Source organism: Pipistrellus kuhlii, unplaced genomic scaffold (genome assembly GCF_014108245.1).
Source record: "Pipistrellus kuhlii isolate mPipKuh1 unplaced genomic scaffold, mPipKuh1.p scaffold_m20_p_53, whole genome shotgun sequence".
Classification (NCBI taxonomy): Eukaryota; Metazoa; Chordata; class Mammalia; order Chiroptera; family Vespertilionidae; genus Pipistrellus; species Pipistrellus kuhlii.
The window spans coordinates 825738-840049 of NW_023425555.1; the positions used below are offsets into that span (position 1 = coordinate 825738).

General features: G+C 65.5%; 1 protein-coding gene across 1 annotated transcript; it reads left to right on the forward strand.

Moving 5' to 3' along the window:
• Positions 1–1302: 1302 nt before the first annotated feature.
• On the forward strand, positions 1303–7677 carry CUNH9orf50 (chromosome unknown C9orf50 homolog). Its single transcript, XM_045573673.1, has 8 exons — positions 1303–1492; positions 1639–1815; positions 2038–2125; positions 2228–2371; positions 4558–4718; positions 6770–6932; positions 7093–7240; positions 7484–7677. Exons 1-8 carry the CDS (start codon positions 1303–1305, stop codon positions 7562–7564), a joined length of 1152 nt encoding a protein of 383 aa, XP_045429629.1. The 3' UTR covers positions 7565–7677.
• The last annotated feature ends 6635 nt before the right edge of the window (positions 7678–14312 follow it).

A 14312-nucleotide genomic window follows, 5' to 3' on the forward strand; every position in this document is an offset into this window, starting at 1 on the left:
CACAATGGCCCGGGAGAGGCCCTGCGGGCCGCGGGGAGAGGCCGCGGAGAGGCCAGCGGGGAAGATGGGCTGTCGCAGCCACCAGCCACCTGTAGGGGGCGCTACGCTCCCTGGGGCCTTCTCTGGCCCCTGACAGCACCGGGGCGGGCAGTGCGGTAAGGAGGAGGCGGACTGGGAGGACCCGGGCCATCCATCCGCAGGGGGCGGGTCTGGTCCCCCCTTCGGGGGAGAGGGTCCCACCACCAACCTACTCAACCAGAACGGGGGCACCTGTATTTTCAACCAGCTCCCCAGCCAGCCGAGACAGGCTGGTTCCAGGTTCCCTAATTCCCAGCAGAAGATGCTCCTTCCCCAGAGAAGGGCCACAGCTGAGCCCCATCTCACAGCCGTCCCCCCCCCCCATCCCACAGCCGTCCCCCCCCATCCCACAGCCGTCCCCCCCCACAGCCGTCCCCCATCCCACAGCCGTCCCCCATCCCACAGCCGTCCCCCCCCATCCCACAGCCGTCCCCCATCCCACAGCCGTCCCCCCATCTCACAGCCGTCCCCCCCCCATCCCACAGCCGTCCCCCATCCCACAGCCGTCCCCCCCATCCCACAGCCGTCCCCCCCCACAGCCGTCCCCCATCCCACAGCCGTCCCCCATCCCACAGCCGTCCCCCCTCCCACAGCCGTCCCCCCATCCCACAGCCGTCCCCCCCCACAGCCATCCCCCCGCAGCCGTCCCCCATCCCACAGCCGTCCCCCCCCATCCCACAGCCGTCCCCCCCCCACAGCCGTCCCCCATCCCACAGCCGTCCCCCATCCCACAGCCGTCCCCCATCCCACAGCCGTCCCCCCATCCCACAGCCGTCCCCCATCCCACAGCCGTCCCCCCCATCCCACAGCCGTCCCCCCATCCCACAGCCGTCCCCCCATCCCACAGCCGTCCCCCCCCACAGCCGTCCCCCCCATCCCACAGCTGAGGCCACTGGGCGAGCATCTGGCGCTCCGGGTTACACCTTCCCGGGCTGAGACCAAAGCCTAAAGAAAACCCTCCTCATTGTCGTCATCACAAGGAGCGCGCCCTGAGCGCCCGCTCTGAGCCCCGCGGACGTCACAGCGCCCGGAGCCGCCGTCACCGCCGTCACCGCCGGTGGGTGAGGACACAGAGCGGCGGCAGGGAGCGCCCAGTGCCCGGCGCCGCGGTGCTCGCCCGGACAGCCGGGTGCCCTGGCCCGGGCCGGCCTCTGCCCCGCTCCCTGCCCCGGGCGCCCCCCAGCGCCCGGCGTGAGGATGCCCTGAGCTGAGCGCAGGGCCGCCATGCCCCGCTGGCACCCCGACGCCCGCGCCCAGCAGGGGGCGCCCCAGAGGCCCCCGGGCGAGCGCGCCCGGCGCCGCGCGGCCCCGCTGCTGCCCGGCTGGCCCCCGTGCGAGGCGCCGGCGGCGGCCGCGGGGCGGCCCGGGGGCTGGCGGGCGCCGGGCGGCTCCGAGTGGTGGCCGGCCTCCGGCGGCGAGGCGCCCCCCCGCCGGCCCCCGCCGCGCCTGCCGCCCCTGCCCGCCGCGGCCCCGCGGCCGGCGCGCCGCTCGGGGCTCAGGCCGCTGCTGCTGCCGCCGCGCTTCCCGGACGGGGCGCCCTGGACGCGGGTGCACCCTGAGCCGGGGAGCGCGGGGCGGGCGGGAGGGGCCTGGCCAGGGACCCCGGGGACCCCAGGGACTCCTTGGGCGCCCTGCTGGGCCAGCTCCTCCCCAGCAAGTTCCGGACGTTCCTGCGCCAGCTCGGGGCCCACTGGGTGGAGAAGCTGGAGGCACAGAGCGAGGCCCGCGGGGTCCCAGGTGCTGGGCCTGGGGCTGAGTGGTTTCGGTGGGGCAGGCCCACCGCCTCGCCAAGAACTGGTCGTGTTAGTTGGCTTCCAGGCTGAGTTCTGGCAACCACCCCTGGAGAGGGGCCCCTCTTTGGGGAAGGAGGAGACTGAGGCCCAGGCCATAGAACTGAGGAGACCTCGGAAAGGGCTGTCCCCAAGCAGAGCTCCTCACTGTGTCCACCCCTGCCCCCAGCAGCCCCAGAACCCCGTCAGCAGAGGCCTGGGTCAGAGCACTGGTTGGGGAAAGCTCCTTCGTGTCCGTCCTTCCTCCCCCACCTGCGGTGAGTGCGGGTGACCCCCGGGTGGAGACAGGGCTGCCACGGATGCTCCGAGGGTGGGGGACCCTGACCACTTATGCCAGGGGTTGCCTGTTTGTCTTCAAGGTGCCAGTCATCAAACTTCGAGAAAAGTCTCAAGAAGGTTTCAAGCTGTCAGATACCTACCCCGGGGCCGCTAAGGAGAAACCACACGCTGGGGCCGCTAAAGAGAGACCCCCCACAATTCACCGAGGTCAAAAAGGCCCACAAGTGAGTGTGGGAGGATGAGGGAGGGCAGGAAGGGAATCCCTCTGTTCTTTCCTCTGCCCTACGCCCATGAATCCACCTATCTGTCCACCCATCCATGTGTCCGTCCACCAATCGGGTCTCCCACCAAAGCATTCCTGTTCCATCTGAGTCCGCCCACCCATCCATCCACCACCCGTCGACTCATTCATCATTACACAGGTCTATCCACGAATCCAGTTTTCTCCCAACACACTCAAGACTCATCCATCAACATCTAGGAATCCATCTACCCATTAATCTGGTCTCCTACCAACACATTCATAATTCATCCAGGAATCCATTCATACATTCATTCTCCCATTCGCCCATCCATCCTTGTATACATCTTATCTATGAGCCAGATCTTCTACAACCCAGTCATTCATCCACCGGTCCATCCATCCACCCTTCTGGTCAGTCATTCATCTATTCACAAATCCCCACAGTTCTATTCACAAATCCGATTCTTATATTAATTATCTAGAAATCCTTCTATCCACTTATAAATCTGGGATACTATCCATCTCCAATCTAGTCATGGAGCTATCTACAAGTCTACATACCCATCTACATAGTTATTCATCCGCCCATTCATACATCTACCCCTCCTCCTAAGATCTAGTTCTTCCATTCAGATGTTTTAATTCACCCATCAATCTATCCATCCACCTGCCCACTCACCAGTCTTCCTTCCTTTTGCCCAGCCCACTATTCATTCATCCATTTCTTCTTCTACCATTTATGAGGTTTTATTATATGTCGAGTATTGGGGGAAATTAAATAAGGGATGGACCAAGAGGAAGGCCGGGGCATTAGTGCTCCTGGGACTTAGAAACGGTAGCTCGAACGGAGGGGGAAAGGATGCAGAAACATTCCTCCAGCGGAAACAGGCTTACACGGGGGTGAAGGGTGCCCATGAGCTTAAAGACCGGGGAGAGTGAATACATGACTTACACACCATCCTTCTAACCCGGGCCCATGGCAGACAGAACTAATGGATCACAGCACTTCTCCCCGCAGAGCCTCAGAGCCCCTCCTGACACCGCACTCCTCGCAGACACCCCTGATGGATCAGAGTAGGTGCCGGAAATGAAACACATTGGCCAACCAGGAGCTTTAAGTCCCTCAGGCCAGGCAGACACCCCACTTCTGAGAAGACATGATAAATAAGCGTGTGGCACGCATGATCTCCAACGTGAGAGCAGCAGGGACAGACATATTCGGTCTCACATTCAGGAGCTAATTAATCCCAAAAACCTTGCAGTGGGTGGGGTTCTGGAGGGCCCTGAGTGGGGGAATGCCAGGGGCATTAGAACAGGAGAGGAGCCGAAACCGGTGTGGTTCAGTGGATAGAGCGTCGGCCTGCAGACTAAGGGGTCCCAGGTTCAATTCCGGTCAAGGGCATGTATCGTGGTTGCGGGCACGCCCCCAGTGGGAGGTGTGCAGGAGGCAGCTGATCGATGTTTCTCTCTCATCGACGTTTCTAACTCTCTATCCCTCTCCCTTCCTCTCTGTAAAAATCAATAACAATAATAATAATCATTATAATAAAAGAACAGGAGAGGAAAGAAGCAGCTGAGGGTTCAGACTGGGGTAGAGCTGGCCGTGACTCGGCCTGGCGCTCGGCTAGCACACAGTGATAGAACAGACCTATGAGCCAGGAGGTCGAGGTTCGATTCCTGGGGGGCCTGTGGGAGCAGCCAATCAGTGATTCTCCCTTATCATTGATGTCTCTATCTTTCTCTCCCTCTCCTTCCCCTCTGAAATCAATACAAAAAATTTAAAAAACAACAACACGAACTTCAAGAGTTACCACTGAAACCCAGCACTGCCTGACTCCCAAGTTCATATCCGTATTCTCTGTGCTGAAATGCCCCATGTAAGAGGACTCAAATCTTGCTGCCAGCCCTTCCTGGCTGTGTGACCTTGGGCGATTGCAGGGCACCTCTGTGCCTTGGTTTTCTCACCTGTAAAATGGGAATAGTCCTTGTGTGTCATGGAGTTATGTGGGCTGGGCCGGGGCCACACGCCACATGCTTGGCCCAGAGCCTGCAGGCAGGAGGTGCTCAGAGAGGCCGCTGCTGTGACCCGCCACTGGGGGTGTGTGGTTGGGATGGAGTGGGGCTCAGGCCTCAGGCCCCCCCCCCTGCTCTTGCCTCCCTCCGCAGTCCCTGCGGTCTGCAGGCCCCTAAGCTCAAGGCCACGCTCAGCCACAGCTCCTCGGAAGCCTCCGGGCCCTACCGGCACAGGTGTAGCCCCTTCCGAGTGCGATTCGCTGACGAGACGCTGCAGGACACGGCGTTTCGCTACTGGGAGCGAAGATGTGCACGTAAGCAGCCGGGACAGGGAGCCCCCGGGCTCCAGAGAGTTCCAGCCTGGCCCTGGGGGAGCAGAGGCTGTGGCTGGGGAACAGGGGCTGTGGTTTGGGGGAGCAGAGGCTGTGGTTTGGGGGAGCAGAGGCTGTGGTTTGGGGGAGCGAGGCTGTGGCTGGGGGAGCAGGGGCTGTGGTTTGGGGGAGTAGAGGCTGTGGCTGGGGAACAGGGGCTGTGGCCCTGGGTCTGGGAGGGAGGCACCAGCTGCTAAGGTCCGGAGGCCGTCGCCCTACGGAGGAGGTGCCCGCTGGCGGAGGCGGTCAGGTGACCTCAGGGACCAGGTGTGAGGTCCTGGAGAAGTGTCCTAGGCAGGGGCTGCGGGCAGAGCCATCGTGCTGGAGCAGGAGACACTAGCAGCCCAGGCCTCACACCCCGAGGGACTGCTGCTGCCGAAGGTCTCACACGCCGCACCTGCCCCCTCGGACAGCACCCACGGCCTCCCGTCCCCGCGTCTGGCCCCCACAAGGCCCACGACAGCTGAGGTGGTGGAAGGCACCGGACCCTCTCCTCCCGTTACTCGTGAAAGCAGACCTGGAGGAGGAGCTGCCAGCCGCCCAGGAGATTCTGCCGGGAAGACTGGCGCCGCCTGGCCCGGCCCAGAAGCGGGAGCCAGCCGGCCAGGCCCGGCAGAGTTTGCTCAGCTCCTCAGGGGTGAACGTGGCGGTCCCTTGGTGAGGCCTGGTTTCCGGTGTTTTCCGGTGTCGGGAGGCGGAGAGAACCAGTCCTTGCTGGTAGACCCTTCACCAAAGCCCCCTTTCCAGCCGCCCTGCCCCTTCTCTTCTGAGGGTCTCTGTGTGTGACCACCTCCTGTGTGCAGGGTCAGGACGCAGTGCCCCAAGCCTCGCTGCAGGGAAAGCCTAAAACTCGGGACCTTCGCCAGTTCAGGCGGGACTCTCCCCGGCTCCCCGAGGGCCACGGGAGCTGCAGAGAGAAGCTGTGATTTTGCCCGACCTCAGGTTGTTTGATGGGGAAGCCACGACCCCAAAACAGATGACACAGCAGCCAGGAAGAGGGACGGGGGGGGGGCAGCCTGTGGGAATCCAGGGAAAGGAGGCGCCTGGAGAAACGGTTCCATGCAAATGGCCGTTGCCTGGCATGGAGAGCTTCCTGGCCAGCCACCAGCCACTGCCACTGCCACCAGCCACTGCCACCAGCCACCAGACACTGCCACCAGCCACTGCCACCAGACACCAGCCACCAGCCACTGCCACCAGCCACCAGCCACTGCCACCGGCCACTGCCACCAGACACCAGACACTGCCACTGCCACCAGCCACCAGCCACTGCCACCAGCCACTGCCACCAGCCACCAGCCACTGCCACTGCCACCAGCCACTGCCACCAGCCACTGCCACCAGACACCAGACACCAGCCACTGCCACCAGCCACTGCCACCAGACACTGCCACCAGACACCAGCCACCAGCCACCAGCCACTGCCACCAGCCACTGCCACCAGCCACTGCCACCAGACACCAGCCACTGCCACCAGACACCAGCCACCAGCCACTGCCACCAGCCACTGCCACCAGACACCAGACACCAGCCACCAGCCACTGCCACCAGCCACCCCATCAGCCACGGCCACGCCACGGGAGCTGTGGCCACACCCAGGGCGCTGGAGTGGAGCTCCGCGCTGCCTCCTGCTCCTTCCATCCTCGGGCCCCTGACCAATGGGAAGGGCGGCTTCTGGCGGGAAGGACTGAGGGGGAGTGCCGCCCTCTCTCGGGTCCACGGCCGGGTGACTGGCCTTCCTGCCGTAGGGAGGGGGGCTGTTTGCGGCTGGAGCAGGAGTGGGTGTGGGGGCACCGACGGAATAAAGGCAGAAACAGGCACACGAGGTGGTTTTAAAACCCGAGCCAGTGTCCTCTGGAGGCAGCCAGAGAGGGAGCCTTGGGTTTCCATGGAGACGGGCTCTGCCTGCCTGCCTGTCGGAGCAGGGAGAGCTGGGGGAGGCGCAGGGGGAGTGCCCCTCGGGCAGAGCTCTCACGGTGCCCTCTCTCCTCCAGTCCAGCAGAGCCTCACAGGCAACTGGCCGCCCAGGCCAGCCCCCACGTCGGTGAACTTGGCGCCCGTGTTTGGGAGCATCAGGAGGTGGCTGGAGAGTTTGCCCAAGAACCTGGACTCCAGGCCCCGGGAGGAGGCCACGGCCGGCCGGGACCGCCCTGGCCTGTGAGGCTCCGGGGACGGGCGGGGGTTCGAGTGCGCCGCCAGGGTGTCCCTCCTCACCCTGAAGACCGCCCTGGCACAGCGGGCAGGCCCGGGGCCTGGGCCCTGAGGGCTCCGCCCGCCATGGGGGCCCGTTGGGCTCACAGGCCGCTGTGCCCCGCAGGCCCGTCCTGGGGCGGCAGAGCCTCCTCTCTGAGGACACCCCCTCGAGCAGCACCCCTTGGTGGCAAAGAGACCGCAACGCCTTCCTGGGCACCCACAGCATCCTCAGCCAGGCGGGCAGGGCGCCCGGCTCCTGGAGCCAGCAGCTGGTGAGTGCCTGCGGCGGCCGCCCCGAGCCCCCTGGCTGGCGGGGGGCCGGGGGAGCCGGGGACAGTGTCCCTACACGTGGCCAGGGGGGCTCTCGGTGGGCAGCCTGGTTCAGATCCCAGCTCCACACGCTCCCTCGTCTGCACCACGGGGTGCGTGTCTGCCCCTGGGTCCCCGGAGCCCTATCTGGGCCCAGAGCCCCAGCCTGCATCCCGCGCACCCAGCGGGCCCACCCTCTCCTCCAGGAGGCCTTCCTGCCCCGCCTGGACCTGAAGCCCAGCCGTCCGAAGGGGTACCAGCTCCTCCTGCCCTCCTCTCTGCAGTAGCAGGCTCGGCGACCATGGCCCCGGCCCCCGGCCCAGCCGTGGCCATGGGCCTGGGGGCGGGCAGGCCTGCCTCGCCCTGCCAATAAACGTACATCCCGGGGGCTGGGACCTGCCAGGTCTCACCCTGCAAGCCTCTCCCATGCCTGGTTGCTGGGCTAAGGGTTCTTGGACCGGGGTCGCAAGGGGTCTTGAGGGGTCACGGCTAAGCTGAGGCTGATGGGTGGGGGGCCAGGCAGCCCCAAGGGCCGGGGTTTGGAAGGTGGGAGACCCTGCCACACACCTCACACCCGGGACCAAGCCCCTTCTGCCTGGATCAGCCCACGCCTGGAGCAGACACCTGTCCTGACCTCTGCCCCCAGCGGCCTCCGCTGACGGCTGCTGGCTGACCTCCCCTCTGGCTCCGGGGAGAGAGCTCTGTGCAGGCGCACAGACGTGTCCTCCTGGTCCCTGGTCCCTGGCCCCTGGGCACAGCACTGGGTGGGCGGGAGGGGAGGCCAGCGGTCCAGCCAGGTCAGGGGGTGCTGAGAGATTAGGCCGCAGGTACTGCCTGGCCTTGATCTGCCCGCTGCAATGACCGGCAATGCCCCCTCCCACCTCCCTGCCAGGTGCGGCCCTGCCACACTGTGTTCCACCCCCTCCCTCCAGCCCCCCCCAACCTCCCTCCTCGCCCCCCTCCACAACCTGTAGCCTGGGTTTGGCCCCAGCCCCTGGCCAGGCCCAGGATCCGGGTCTTTATCGCCACCTGCTGGCCAGTAAGTAAACTGCCGGGGACCGCGCACCCAGGCCCCCTGCTGAGCTGGACACGCGGCGGGGAGCTTGGGGCCAGCAGAGCTGGTGGGCGGGGAGCCCTGGCTCCCGGAGAGAGGCCACAGGAGGGAGCCCCGTGTGGGGCTGGGCTGGGGGCAGTGCTCCCCCCCGCGGGGTGGGAAGGTGGGGCTGGAGTGGGGTTCCCCCTGCTGGGTGACCTCCCCCCTCCACACCATTTCTGGACTTTCACCCCGTCCCACACAGTGTTTCTATTTCCTGGGGAGCCTGCGGGGCTCAGAGGAGGCCTGTCCCACCGCATCTCTCCCCGGGGACCTTGCTTGCCCCTCTTGCCCGCCCCAGCCTCAGTTTCCCCCCGCGCGGCCGTCGGCTGCAGCGCCGCGCGCGCCCACGCGGGGGCAGTGTTGGCCTGGCTTTGGCGCCGCCCGCCCTGCGGCCGGGACTTCGGGGCTGGAGGGTCGGAAACTTTCCCCTCCGCCGGCTCCGCGCCGCCCGCGCCGCCTCCCACCCGGGGCCGCGGGGCCCGCCACCTGCCCAGCGGGGAGGGCGGCCGCCGGCCACAACCGCGCCTTCTCCCTTCGGCTGATGAGCCTGGCGCTGTCAGCGGAGCTCTGGACCCTGAGTCCGGGCGGGGGTGGGGGAGGGGGTGGGGTGGGGGAGGGGGTAGAGGTGGGGGGTGGGGTAGGAGGAGGGGTGGGGGCTGTGAAATCCCCCCCCGCGCCTGGGCCCCCAAAGCCGCGCACTTGCCCGCGGGCGGCAGGGCGGAGGGGGGAGCGAGGGCAGGGACCTGCCAAAGGGGGGCGCTCCGTCTCCCCAACTAGGATGCGGGTCCGAACCCCGGGGAGCCGAGCGAGGACCCTCTTCCCCTCCTGCCCGGCTCCCTGCCAGCCCCAGCCCTTCCCTCTCCCTCCACGCCGCCCTCCACCTCCCTCCTCCCTCCTCCCTCCTCCCTCCTCCCTCTCTTCTCGGGACCAACGCGGATTCCGTGTCAAGAGGACCTTGAGCATCAGCTCCAAGTCTCACATCCCACTCAGCACAGACACACACAGGGCACCTCGCCCACACGCACTCACACACAGAGCAAACACACATACACACACACACAGGGCACCACACACACACACACACATAGACACACAGAGCAAACACACACACACACAGGGCGCCACACACACACACAGCAAACACAGCAAACGCACATACACACAGCAAACACACACACACACACACAGCAAACGCACACACAGCAAACACACACATACACACACAGCAAACACACACACAGCAAACACACACATACACACACAGCAAACACACACACACAGCAAACACACACACAGCAAACACACACAGCAAACACACACAGCAAACACACACACAGACACACAGGACACTGCACACACAGCAAACACACACACACACACTCACACACAGCAAACACACACAAACACACACTCACATAGCAAGCACACACTCATACAGACACACACACACACTCAGAGGCATCACACTAGAAACACAGCAGATGCACAGTTAGGGGCTCCCAGGGACCGCCCCACATTGCAGCTCCCCCTGACGTCTGGGAGGCCACAGACACCCCCCATCCCCCTGGCCCATCGCCCCAGCATCCCTGCCTCTGGTGCTGCCCTCAGTGCCCCCTGTGCCCTCAGTGACAGAGGGTCTGGGGCTCCTGCCAAAGCCATCACATCCCTCCACAGTCCCAACCCGTGCTGCCGCCTCAGGCAGCCCTCCCAGCCTCCGCCTTCCCCTGAGCAGGCTGGAGGGGGTGGCCCTGGTGCTGTCACTGTGCCCGCCGGGCCCGTCAGCCCGTTTGGGCAGAGTCTGAGCGGGAAGCAGGCATGGGGCCCAGGAGGCCGGGCTTGGGACCTGCTGAATGGTGGCATGGACCCCATCGCACCGGTCCTTTCATTCATTCACAGAACGTGTCTCTGCCGGGCCCTGCGCACAGGACGCCTGCCCGCCTGCCTCAGGAGCCCGGTCTGGGGAGGCGGGGGGCTTCACAGGTGTGTGCTCTGCCTAGAAGGCCCCTCTGCTGTGACACCGTGAAACTCACGATTGGTTTGGGACCAGGGCCTGTGATTTCATTTCCCCTGGGCATCGCAAACACGTCCCTGGTCCTGGGCACACGGTAAACGTGGCACACGGAGGCTGGCAGCGGGCCCAGGAGGCTTCTCGGAGGCAGTGTCGGCCTTTGTCCTGACCCCAGGGCCGAGGCGTGGGGTCCCGGGCCCTCAGGGCCATTCCTGGGAGCTGGGTCCGTGTTGGCGGGAGGGCAGGACCACAAAGCTCCGACGGGACTTCCAGCCCCTGGCGGGCGGCTGGCTGGTGCGGGCAGCGGTGTGGGAGGCACAGCCTGGAATCCGAGGAAGGACCCCCCACTGCCCCTGCACCTCCACCGGCCCAGCCCCTCCCACTAGGCACCCTGTTTCTGGCACCTTCCAGAGATATGCTGCACACGTATGAGGAAGTATGTACACGCGTGCGTTTTACACTGTAATGTCGGTTTTGCAGGCGTTCTGTATCGCACTCACTCCTCCACACTCAGTATCCTCGCTTCAAAATCTAACGGGGAGGCCACGGAGGGCTTTTCCAAGGTCTCTCCGGGCGCTGGCCACACACTGAGGCCCCACAGCCTCTCCTGCCCCACCTCAGGCCTGCTGCGGAGGGAGCTAAGGCGCTGTGATGGCCCCAGTTCCACACGAGGCTCAGAGAGGTGCAGCCACCATCCTGGAGTCACACAGCACAGCCAGGACTGCAGCCCGCCCAGAGCTGCACTGCCTCTTGGGAGTGGGCTGTCTTCCTGGCCGGGGTTGGGGTGTCGCTCCCTTGTGATAGACTCACCACGTCCCGCTGCCCGACGGGGAGCAGTGAGAACCGGGCAGAAGGTTCCCAGTGAGGCCTGGAGGGTGGCCTGCGGGGGGCGGGCAGGTGTGTGTGTGTGTGTGTGTGTGTGTGTGTTTGGGGGGGCACTGAGGCCCAGCTGCACCAAGGTCCTGCCCGCCCCGAGGTGGCCCTGCCTGTTGCCCGGAGGGCTGGCGTCAGCCGGCTGCCTGCCTGGGGCTGTGATGCAGCATTTGGGTTCCGGGCGTGGTGTTTATGGGGTCTGTCTTATTCAAAGCTCTGCCTCCGAAATCTGTGTTCGCGCCTCCCATCCGGAGAGGAGCCGTTTGGATACAACCATGTGGTGTCATCGCGGCCTTAACAATACCGCCCTGGAGTGGGCCCCCCCGGGGGTGTCCGCCCTGCCCTGGCCTCGCAGCCGCCTGCAGACCCTGCGAGGCGATGGGCCCTCCGTGGGGCCGTCACTGGGGCTCACGGAGGCTCAGCGTTGGGGCTTCAGAAGCCCCGTGACGAGCTCAGGGCCCTCTCTGCTCAGAGGGTTCTAGGGGCTCCTCCCCGCAAAGCAGAGCCCCCGCCGGGGGAACCCCCAGCCAGCTTCTTGGGGCGACAGTCCTAGCAGCTCACAGGGCCTCGCCCTGCTCCAGGGGGTCACTCGCTCCTCCTGACGGAGGCACAGAGAGGTCAGGCTGCTCTCCCCAGGCCACACAGCGGATCGGCGGCTGAGCCAGGATCTCAGCCGGCCCGCTCAGGCCACACTCCTAACGTGCACACGGGAACACACGCATACACACACATACATGCCCGGCGCCTGGCCTGTGGGTTAGGCCCACGCGTGTGGAGTGCGGGTTTGGGGTCCGGCTGAGGGGACAGCTGGGGACCAGTCCTTCGTGAGGATCTGAGGAGGCCAGCCAGGGCCTCCCCCACCAGGGGTGCTGGTGTTCTCACAGGGGATGGGACAGAGTAGACACCCCTTACAGTGCCTGCCATCGGCACACAGACGCCTCCTCCCCCTTCCCTCCCCTCCCTCCCTGCCTCTCTCTCCCCCATCCTCCCTCCCTCCTCTGGCTCTCCCCTCCCCACTGCTCCCCTCCTCCACCGGAAAGGACAAGGCCAGAGCCTGAACATCACACACAGCTGAGAGCCCGAACCCCGGATGGGGAGCCGCTGGTTCCCCCGCCGCCCTGTGCGTGCCGGCTGAGCACAGGCCCGGCCCGGCCCGGCCTGGGTGCAGGGAGGACGGAGTGGGAAGCCCTGGGCTTCCAGGCGGGATTTCCGGCGTCTGTGGCATTAAGACCCTAATGCCGGTTTCCAGCAGCTTCCGATGGTCTAATAGAACTGAGGGTGAATCTAACTTGCAAATGTTCCTTTTGATCACACTTTTTCTTTCTTTTTTTTAGTTCAACAGGACAGGGTTTACAGGGGACAGGACCCCCCCCCCCCTTCTTGTTCCCAGTCTGGGTCTCCTAAGTCCTGGGATGCCTGGATTCCTGGCCGCCAGCCTCGACCCCTTCCTGTTTGCCTCCTCTCCCCCGACCCAGCACTGATCTGGCCTAGGCAGGCTCTTCCTCTGCATCCCCCCCGCCCTGTCCCGTCTGCCCCCTCCCTCCATGCTCCCCTCACTCTGCAGTGGGCGTCTGGCTTCTTTAATCTTCTGAGCCAGACTCCTTGGTGCCCCAGGGCCTTTGCACATGCCCCCCCCCCCGAAATGCTCTCCCACCAGCATCAGTGACTCCTGCTTCATCTCAGGTCTCAGCATAGATGTTCCCTCCTCGGGGAAGCCCTCCAGGATCAGAACTGAGCAATGGCGACATCACTGTGCCCGGAGGACCCCTGTCAGCAAACCCTGGGCTCACAGAGCACGGGGGCTGAGCAGGCCACACCGCCTGCCACAGGGGCTCAGCGAATGCTGGGCCAGGGGGCAGGGCGCTCTCCGTGCGACCCCCCTGCAGAGCTCCGTGCCTCAGTTTCCCCGCCCGGGGAACGAGGGGGTGGGTGGCGTGCCCGCACTGGCCGTGTGATGTCCCCTGGAGCTCCCTCTGGGTTCCTGGCAGGGATCACACTCATTTCACACTGTGTGACTTCCCTGATGATGCGATTTTTCCGGGGAGGAATTTTACATCTCCGGGTTGGGGTGGCATCTGCCTGAGACCCAGGCCCCCGCCCCACCCCACCAGCCTGAGTGCACCTGGCATCCTGGGGAGACCCACCGAAACGGCCCCCCTCCGGGCAGAGGCGAGCCTCCAGGCACAGAGAAACCTGCCGGGCCCCGCAGCTGGGTGCTCTCGGCGGCCAAAGCTGTGGAGCCGGCCATGGGTCGGGGGCCCCTCAGGACAGACGGGCTGGCTCACTTCCCGGGCGGCAGGCCCGCCCTGTCCGCCTGAGCCTGAGCGCAGCCTGGGCTGTGGCAGAGGCAGAGGCAGAGCAGCCGCTGGGGCTCCTGGGCTGACCGCCCTGGCTCCTGCCTGGGCTCTGGGGTCGGAGGCCTGCCCGTCTCACCCGGGGGCACTGGCTAAGCTGCAGGCCTCGGAGCCCAAAGTAACCCACGTCAGTACGTAGCTCTGCTCTTCAGCCGGCTGCGTGGCCTCCTGGTGCCTCGGTCGTCCCATCTATAAAATGGGGGGATGGGTGCGCCTGCTCGTAGTGGCCACCCACGCTCAGTGCCTCGTCGGTGTCTGCCCTCACTGTGCCCGGCTGGCCTCCCGCGCCCACCACTGTCTTCTCATTGGTGTGGGGGGCGGCATGAGCAGGGAGGGAAGACCCCAGGAACCGGTGCGTCTCTGGGCCCACTCTCCCAGCTGGGTGACCGGGGCGAGCGAGTCCCCTCTCTGGGCCGCAGGCTGTGGCGGAGGAGGGATGCCCAGATGGGACCAGAGGGCACGTGAGGCTGTGAGGAGGGACAGGGTGCGGCCGTTGTCATCACTGCTGTCCTGTCAGAACGTGCTCTCGGCGCCCAGGTCGCTGATGGGGAAGCAGGCGGGCAGGCAGGAAGTTGGGTCTCAGGACAGGAGGGACGGTCAGCTTTTAAGCCGCTGGGGCTGAGGGGGAGGGCTGGCCGGTGGGTCTTGGGGGGCCAGGGGACGCTGAGACAAACGGGGTTTCTTAGACGCCCCTGGGGGGGGGG

Bases quoted from the DNA above. Each gene is read 5' to 3' on its own strand.
- CUNH9orf50 (XM_045573673.1), top strand. From the start codon at position 1,303: ATGCCCCGCTGGCACCCCGACGCCCGCGCCCAGCAGGGGGCGCCCCAG. The intron at 1,493-1,638 runs GCGAGGCGCCCC...GTGCACCCTGAG, and splicing joins GTGGTGGCCGGCCTCCGGCG to CCGGGGAGCGCGGGGCGGGC. The intron at 2,372-4,557 runs GTGAGTGTGGGA...CTCCCTCCGCAG, and splicing joins GAGGTCAAAAAGGCCCACAA to TCCCTGCGGTCTGCAGGCCC.